The sequence below is a fragment of the Chroicocephalus ridibundus genome, chromosome 3, assembly GCF_963924245.1.
Source record: "Chroicocephalus ridibundus chromosome 3, bChrRid1.1, whole genome shotgun sequence".
In the NCBI taxonomy this organism is placed as follows: domain Eukaryota; kingdom Metazoa; phylum Chordata; class Aves; order Charadriiformes; family Laridae; genus Chroicocephalus; species Chroicocephalus ridibundus.
In genome coordinates, this window is record NC_086286.1 from 15,032,818 (window position 1) to 15,042,024 (window position 9,207).

Below are 9,207 nucleotides of genomic sequence, written 5' to 3' on the forward strand. Positions count from 1 at the left end.
TGGCCAGTTACCAATATGATATACTTAAAATGAATGGAACAAACTGGAGTTCTTCTGTGCCTGAAAGAATTACAAGATTGAATATGGCACGGTAACTGTCAAAAACTTTAGGAAAAAGGGAATTCAAAAGTAATACTAGGGCATAGTAGCATTATTGTGATTATACAGACCCCTTACACAGCTGAATTGACTCATTCTTCAAAGTTCTGATTCTAACATCAGAATTCACCATCATGTATCGTCCCCATACAAGAATCAGCTTATCAATGACAGGTTATGTGAGAAATTCAGTGAAATAAGGGAGGATTCTTACAGAATGTGTTATCCAGCTGGATAACACATCCAGCTGGATGAGTGTTAGCAAGGCAGACATCAGGCTTTCCTTTCCCTTACATTTTGTGATGTTTCCAAATCATTTACACTTTCATGTAATATTTTATAAGTAGGGACCAGACAGACTATTAATTTCAGGCTCCAGGGTGGTCTACATAATCAACTAACGAGAAAAACTGAGCTGTTAATGGAAACTGGATGACTTCATGTATGTTGTATGGCTCGTGCTGTGTCTCTTGGTTGCCAACTCTACTCTTTTTACAATTTCAGCACCGAATTGCATCCGATATGTAGCATATCTCTGGCCAAGCAAGACCTTGATGAGCAGCCTGGCGATAAGATACATAAACGATCTGCAGCTGAAGATTCTATTTCCAACTACGGCATAGGATTTGACCCAGCAGAGAATGATTTTGACTATGGTTTATGCAATGAAGTAGTTAATGTAGCTTGCTCACCTAAACCTGATGCTTTCAATCCGTGTGAAGATATCATGGGATACACCATTCTGAGGGTCTTGATATGGTTTATCAACATTTTAGCTATCACTGGGAACATTGTTGTCCTCATTATTTTAATAAGCAGTCAATACAAACTCACCGTACCTCGCTTTCTAATGTGCAATCTTGCATTTGCAGACCTCTGCATAGGTATCTATCTGTTGTTTATTGCATCTGTAGATATCCAGACCAAAAGCCAGTATTACAACTACGCCATAGACTGGCAAACTGGGGCAGGCTGCAATGCTGCAGGATTTTTTACGGTGTTTGCAAGTGAACTCTCAGTCTACACACTGACAGTGATAACTCTGGAAAGGTGGCACACCATCACCTACGCCATGCAACTGGACCGCAAGGTTCGATTTCGTCATGCTGTGATTATAATGGTTTTTGGCTGGATGTTTGCTTTCACGGTGGCACTTCTTCCCATATTTGGAGTCAGCAGCTACATGAAGGTCAGCATCTGTTTGCCCATGGATATAGAAACACCATTTTCTCAGGCCTACGTTATATTTCTTTTAGTGTTGAACGTACTTGCATTTGTGATTATATGTGCCTGCTACGTCTGCATCTACTTTACTGTGAGAAACCCTAATGTCATCTCTTCAAATAGTGACACCAAGATTGCTAAGCGCATGGCCATACTGATCTTCACGGACTTCCTCTGCATGGCACCAATATCTTTTTTTGCAATATCAGCCTCACTCAGGGTTCCTCTCATCACAGTGTCCAAATCTAAGATCCTTCTGGTTTTGTTTTACCCCATCAATTCCTGTGCTAACCCTTTCCTCTATGCCATTTTCACCAAGACTTTCCGCAGGGATTTCTTCATTCTGTTGAGCAAGTTTGGTTGCTGCGAAATGCAAGCCCAGATTTACAGAACAGAGACCTCCTCATCTGCTCATAATTTCCACACGAGAAATGGCCATTGCCCTCCTGCATCAAAAAACAGTGATGGGACTGTTTATTCATCGGTTCCTCTGAATCACTTGAACTGAAATGCTTGCATGAATTTGTGTCTGAGGCAGTGTGATAATCACTTTCAACTGTGAATTTGAATAATGACTTCAGCATAGCATGTAAACTTATTTTTTATGAGAAAAAAAATGGTTTCCACTTTGCTATTTTTGTTCAATGAACAGCCATCAGAGATGACACATCATCTTCATCAGTTCTTGAAGGACAAAGAGCAAAACTTTAGTACGTGCCAAAGTGTTCTTGTAGAATTGTCTCAAGAAATAAATGAGATTATAAACTGGTATCTCCCACCATGCAGGCAGAGATTCCCTTCCTTCTAGGAAGATGTTAACTGCTTATTGAGAATTAAATACTGTTTATATACGGTAGAAAGAAAAAAATAGGTAGAATTAATTTTTTTTGCCTGTGAAATATGTTATAACAATGACAGGTAATTAGCTGTTTTCATTAATCATATCTCCTAGGGTTACAGGAGACAGAAGGCCAACTTAACGCCCTCCTTCAGCACAGACTTACTGGGATTGACAATATCTTGTGTTGTTTCTATTTCTGTTGACCACAGCAGAGGGGCAGGAGGCATCTCCAGCTTTGCTGATGTTTGCTGTTCCACACTGCACGGACCTGCCTTACCCTGCACAAAAGTGTCACTTTGGGTAGGACTTGTGTTGATCTAGATTAGCAGTCTCAGAGAACCAGAGTTCATCGGAGTTTGGATCAAGGAGTTTGGTTTGGGGTTTGTTTTCAAGGTGAGAAAGAGCAAGAACGAGAGCGGGGATAAGGGGGATGTTTCTCAAGTTGGTCTCACAAAGTCGGGTTGAAATCATGTTAGTGGGGCTGGGCCAACGGGCTGCTCTAACATGATGCCTGAGGCAGGTTTGCCATACAGCAGTATTAGTGCATTACTCTGTCTGGGCTATGTAAAGGACGACGGATCCAGATACGGCTTTTGAAAACCTGTACAAAAGTTTTTCTGAAATCCTAAAAGTTCTCTTTCCCTTTCCCTTCTAAAAAAAAAAAAAAAGCCTCACGAGCACATTATCAGACAATGGTCCAGATTGAAAAACCTGAAAGAAACCATGCACTGCATATGTTGAAATAACAAAAAAGAAAAAAAAACCCTCTTAATCAAGATTTCCTAATTTTATGGGGGTTTTGAATAACATCTCAATGAACATACTGCCTTTTTACATGATTTGAATATCAAACTTTTTTGAGGGTTAATTGTTCCAAATCACACCAAAGATATTTAGGGTTGTGGAGGGTTTTCTCATGCTGATTGTGTGTCTGCGTGTGGGCATGTGGGCATAAAGAAAACACCAGGACAGGAGTCTGGGTTTCATTCCCATCTCACAAACAATTCATGGTTTTGACCCATGAGATTATAAATCTTTGGAGTCTTCATGGTTAAATATGATGAGCTTTGAATATTTCCTGCCTACAACTCCTAAAATTTCAGTAGAAATTCTTGATGCTTCTATCCGTAATTTCCCCTGTCATCAGCATCACATTTCAGCATCCGAACCTGATGTGAATAACTCCAGGAGACGATTATTCATTCAGTCCTATCCAGGGAAGGAAGTATCAGCTCCCTAGTGCATAAAACAGGGGAGATCAAAGATAGTGCATTGCGGGGGGGTGGGAATTTCGTTACTCAAAACAAGTAACACTCCTTCCAAGATCCAGGAGAAGGAAGAATGAAAGAGCAAAATAAGAAAGACAGCTCATCTCTGGGAAGCTCTTCTGGCTATTCAGAGGAATCATTTCTTCACAAATGCTTTATGTCATATACAGTGTACTGGTGTGGAGCCATTAAAACCTGTCCCAATGGAAATGTCTTAACAATGATGTTCCAAAACGACAAATGTTCAGTTGCATTAAAGAGAGAATCCCGGATCTATTCTTGGGCCAAAAATGAGGGGTATTCTTTGGCAAATAGTAGCCCATTTTTGTTGATAAATAGGGCAAATTCTTGTAGCACGTCTCACTTTTTTGCCTGCACCCTGACCATTTGCAAAGGCAAAAGGGGGGGACCTGGCAGTTCAGGAAAGCACAGGCATTGTCTAGAAGCCAGCCTTGTAAACCCTCTCACAGCTACGTCAGGCACATGAGCTTGGTGCAACTTACCGAATTCCTGTGAAACTACTGCCCAGACGTTTGCAGAATCAGGTCCTGCTTAAATGCGCTTTACAAATAAACCCCCAGAACAGCCTTGCAGGGTTGTGCCTTGTAGCCAATTAGACCAGGGACCAAGGGAAGAGGCTGTCTAGCCCATGGCTCTTCCTCCAGAGCAGGCAAGGGATGGATGATACTCAAAGCGCAAATAGAACCTGCATAACCGAACACCTTGCCTCGTCCCTAGCAGGAGGACAGCACAGAAATGCTGGAGGCACATGTCATCCTGCCCACGCCTGCTGCGCAGGAGCTGCGGTGGCAGCTCAGGCTCTGGCAGCAGCTCCAAAGCTAGGAGGCTGACCATGTCATTGCCAAGACAATAACCTCCTTCTTGTAGTCCTCAGATCTCCTTGGCTTTCACTGTTCTTTGGATTTTAATTTTAAGCATCTTCCAAATTGTGGAGGGCATTGTAGGACCTGTATATTTCCCTTTGTGGGACATTGGTCCATTTATAGCAATTTTTAAAGCAGTTTTTCTTTGAAGAAAGCAATATAAGAAAAAAAAAAAAAAAGGCAAGAGATTTTATTCATGCTTGTAATATAAAAAAAGCCTGCTGGTGTCTGGTGTGGATTTTGTCAGCACTGAACATGTTTATGTGTGTAATCTTTAAACCATTTTACATTTCTCTTTCTGAAGTCCATTTTAATAAAACCAATATCAAAACAAAGTGCCTTGAGAACAAGTGTATGGCCAGAGATACGCTGACAAAGTATGCAATAAATGTTACTGCTTATCTGGAGAGCTCCGTTTATGCGGCACAGCCTCCACAGTCGGGTCACTGTGACCTATGAAGGAAATTCAGCTGATGAGAGACTCTGCAAAGAAAACCGTCCTGGAGCCTCCCGAAGAGTTAACAAAACACAGAAAGGTATGCTTGAAACCTCTTAAACAGATAACTTAGCATCACTGACCTGTCTTTATTTTAACCAATCTCTTCTATTAATTCACATTTCTTATGAAATAAGATATAAACTATTGACAGAACTTTGATAGGAATTTTTCTCCTTTTTAATACATATAAATGGCTCGTCTCATATGACACACTCTAATTTTCTTTCCCTCTTTTATATATCGAAGGCTTGGAAGCTCTGTTTTGTTGAGTCTTCTGTTCAGACAAATAAGTGTGTATTTGTGTGTGCACTTGTGCGCACGTGTGCGTAGGTGAGACAGGCCACAGGTAACGAGGAAACCAAGTCAAAGCCTAGCTCTAACTCACAGGAAAAGCCTTAGAGGTGTCCTAACGTGGAGCCTATTCCTAGCTCACTCCAAAGACCATCTAACTGTTGACAATATTGTAATACCTTCTGGTTTTCCTCCCTGCCCTTATGCGGTCATTGCGTTTCAGCCTCCACCAAGAGCCAGAAAATGCCCAGTTAAAGAGTTACGGCTGTCTTTGCCCTTATGGTGCCATTATCAGAGTGACGTAAAGAGATTGTGCTGGCAGTGAAGTTGTTGCCTTTGAAGACACAATAAACAACGTCTTCATCTGCCTGACAGAAGCATCACTCCTCCAGGCACGTACCTTGTAGGGAGCCCATACCTGACCTCCCTGAGAAACACATATCTGGTGTTGTGATGGGAAGTGAGAAATGGGGCCGCTTCGGCTCGGCGGACCAATGGCCACATCATGAAAATTGCCACCACATCTAAAGGTAATGGGAGCAGCTGGTCAAAAGCATCGATAAAAGCAAAAACCTGACTCAGTAGAGAAAATGAACCACGAGCTGTTTTCTTTACAGCGGTGCTCTGGGGGTTGCACAGATATGCCAAGCAGGGTTTGCTCATTAGAAGGCAGGTCTACATTTGAGCTCGTTAAGAATGCAAGATGAGGCTTTGCATCCCATTTAGCAAGTCTTCAAATCATTTGACCACATTTCTTTCCTGTAGATTCCCTCCTAATCATTCCTCTGAGGACACAGCAGATAATCTTACATTTAATTTATGCAGCTTTGTTGTTAAGAAGAGTTAATAATGCGAAATGATTTATCCTCGAGGAATAATTTAACCATCCCTCCCCCTCCCTGAATGAAAAGAACAGAAAAGAAAGGTGGGGCTGGTTCAAACGGTCAAGTAAGCACATACAAACCCCCTCGCAGATTTGCATCTTTAATGTGGGCACGTGTAATCTCCCATTGTGTATGCAAATGTGAAGTGCATATACACACTTTTCTTCAGAGTGAGTTCTCGGTCTAAGTACTTGGTTGCAAGCACATATTTGAAAATCTGGGCCTTATTGCTTTAAAATATTCAAGCACAGGAGAAGGATTTTATAGCTGTCATCTGGATAATTAAACTCTTCATTAACAGTTGTTCTCGAACCAGTAGGTGACCTTTAATTAGGCATGAAAGTACTCAGGAATGGATTTCAAGCATTAAGAAACTGCAGAGGACCTTTTGCTCCCCACCCCCACCCAAGTCCATTGAAAATCTTTTATAAAACATTGGTTTTCCAAGAGAAATGATGCTGGGTGAGGGAAAAATTTGTTTCCTGGTCCAACACATCAGATGAATGCTTCACTTAACCTTGTTGTAACTACAACATTGGTTTTTCTTTTTTCTGTCTCGTGCAGATTTTGCCATGTGTTACAAGGATCTTTGTCACCCCCAACCTGGACACCTGCAGCAAGTTGTACCCACACCAAAAAAGAACAGAAAAAATTAGCAGGGTCTCAATAAGAGCAGTGCACAGGTAGGATAAATACATGTGCTGTATTTACGAGCGGGTGGAAGATTTCAGGGCAGGATGGAGCAATACGGGCTTTTCTGTTGAGTCATCCAAATATCCAGTGCTAAAATTCTGCATTAAAGGGGCCATTTTGGCTGAAGTATAGTTCCCAGGGAACAAGCGATAGAAATTTGCATGGGAAAATCCTATCAAGAGATAAACTTAAAAGGAAGTTCAAGTCAAGTTTTTTTTATTTTATTATTAAAGGAAAAAAAGCAAAACATATACACATAGTGTGTATATGCTGCCTCTGGAAAAAGGGATAGCATCCTCTTTAAGGGCCATCCAGCTCCACACTGCATCATCATCACCATTGCAATTCTTTGTATTGTTTGTGGGCTACAAATGCCTAATTAGCTTTAAATGCTCCCAGTTTCTTCTTCTTCTCTTGCCTATGCTGTAGGGACAGGCATGTGCCCCTGGGACGTCTGTACTCTTGCCTCTTCATTGCCTCGGCTTTACCCCATCTTGGTCCTTTCCATGATGATGGTTCGTGCTGCCTGTGCTTAGAAATGTTCAGCTTTGACCTGTAGCCACGTATGAACAGCTTCCCTGTCCCTTAGAAATATTTCTTCATGAAGCAGCAGTTAGAATATCTGAAGTCTGATCGTTGCTCTCTGTGTACTGGGGTGGACACATCTTCTGACGCTGCTTTCCAGTTTCTATATCTCCGATTTTGGCTATTTGTTTGAGTGACTGTTGCGAGGATAACTGGCCCTTTCCCAAGCTTAAAAGGTTCTGCTTTGAAACAGTCACTGTTCAAGCCAGATGACTTGAATAAATCACAGAAAAGGGTGAAAAGCACAGATCCTTCTCCCTGCCTTCTGCACATTCCCTGGACTTTGTTGGGAAAAAAATAATCGTATTTTTACACGGGCAATTCAGAATTTTCCTTCCCCTCATTGCCAGCTGCAGCTTTGCCTTGTCCCACAGATGTCTGGGTGGCATGAGGCAACCACAAGTGCCTTGGGGGAAGGCTGAGGAAGGAGGAGAGAGGAAACAGTCTGGAGAAAGTGGGGCCATCAAAAACTGGAAAAGTAGAGTCCAATCGGGCAGCTTTTAAACAATCCCCACACGCTCCAAGGACTCCCTGAACCTACATCAAGGAAAAGCCCAAAGCCTTTTTTTTTTTTTTTATGTTTTTATTCCTGCGCCAAGGGCTGCATTAAGACAGGATTCAGTCTACTGTGGTGTCTCTGCGTATGTCGAACGGTAGGAGGCCATGCCAAAATACCGAGTTAGCAAGGGCACCAGAAACAGTGGTTTTGTGCAAAGCTGTGCCTGTGCTAATATACTCTCTCAGTGGAGCTAACTTGCCTGGACTAGGCAAAAATTGAGTCAAACTAGACTTATTTTCCTAGAGGTGGCATACCCATGTCACTGTGTTTTCACCATGTTGATTTAACTGAGTTTTGAGGGTTTTTTTTCCAGTGACTTCAGCTTCTTCTGCTACCCAACAGTACCTTTCTCCTGGACTACTTGTTCTCTCTTCCTTCAATGACTGCTGCTGCCCACACCACTGCTTTTAATATTAGTTTTCCTTCCTCTCATGGATGGTGGCATTTTTTTGCGTGATTCCGCCAGTGTCACAACTGAAGCACTCATTAGTCACCAAAAAAGCTTTCAAGGCGTCAGTATTCTATTTTTTCACATAAAGGTGTTGTTTACCTCATGTTAACACTCTGCCTACAGAATTTTTCCATGCATTTAACACCATCCTAACCAGCGTTCAGCTTCAGCACCCGTCCTGCAGCGTGCCGTTAATGATGGCACCAGCTCAGTAGCGTCTCTGGTCTCGGTTTCGCTGTCCCGTGGTCACCTGCGTTAACTAGGCAAGCATTGTCATTCTCAGCTCCTCAAAAGTGACCTCCCATTTTGACTGCCCTGATTGTAGGTGCTAGTTCTCTTTTGATGCTCATCAGTGCCAGCAGAAGACATCTGCTTTTGTCCATGAGGAGAGCCATCTGCGAAATCATGTGAAACTGGGAAGGAAACAGGCCACCTGCATCCAGGACAACCTTATCGTTGCTCAAGACCTTGAAGCGCTCTTGAAAGGCAGCCAAACCACAATATATGTAATTACAGTTTGGCCTCTCTCCTTGTTCCTTCAGGTAAACCTCCGCGTATCACGTAGCATCATGGGGCAGCGTCACCATTGCTGAGGTGTGTCCCAGAACTCGCCATGTCGGAGCTGCAGTCTGTGAAGCACTGTGGGACCTCTCGTGTGAAATATGCATGCATGCACGCATTTGTCACCACAAGTTAAAAAAGGTCACTAACAGTTAAGTAGTTAGGTAACTAGGCAACTAATTAGGCAACTAATTATGCAACTAATTAGGTCTGACCTAATTTCTGGAAAATAGCTATCCAGGAATCCTTTAGTTTGTTTCCTCTTCAGGAATAATTCATTAACAAGTAAATTTATTTTCTTTCTATGAAAGGTCCCACGCGAAGCCCACGAGCATGAGAAGCCCAAGTGGCTTCTCGTTACTTCTTTC

The 9,207-nt window shown here is 42.3% G+C and overlaps 1 protein-coding gene across 3 annotated transcripts in view; it reads left to right on the plus strand.

Annotated features, from left to right (window-relative positions):
- The window catches only part of FSHR (follicle stimulating hormone receptor), an 88,105-nt gene extending 81,255 nt beyond the window's left edge, over nt 1-6,850 (plus strand). For 2 of the 3 annotated variants that reach the window (XR_010070173.1, XR_010070172.1), the window contains 2 exons: nt 604-4,852; nt 6,555-6,850. Coding sequence is in view for 1 of the 3 variants with exons in the window: in XM_063328097.1 (XP_063184167.1) it covers nt 604-1,831 (1,228 nt within the window). In the remaining 2 variants the exon portion in view is untranslated. Of the gene's footprint in view, nt 1-603; nt 4,902-6,554 lie in introns of those variants that run through there. The other variant, XM_063328097.1, reaches the window with a different exon arrangement.
- The last annotated feature ends 2,357 nt before the right edge of the window (nt 6,851-9,207 follow it).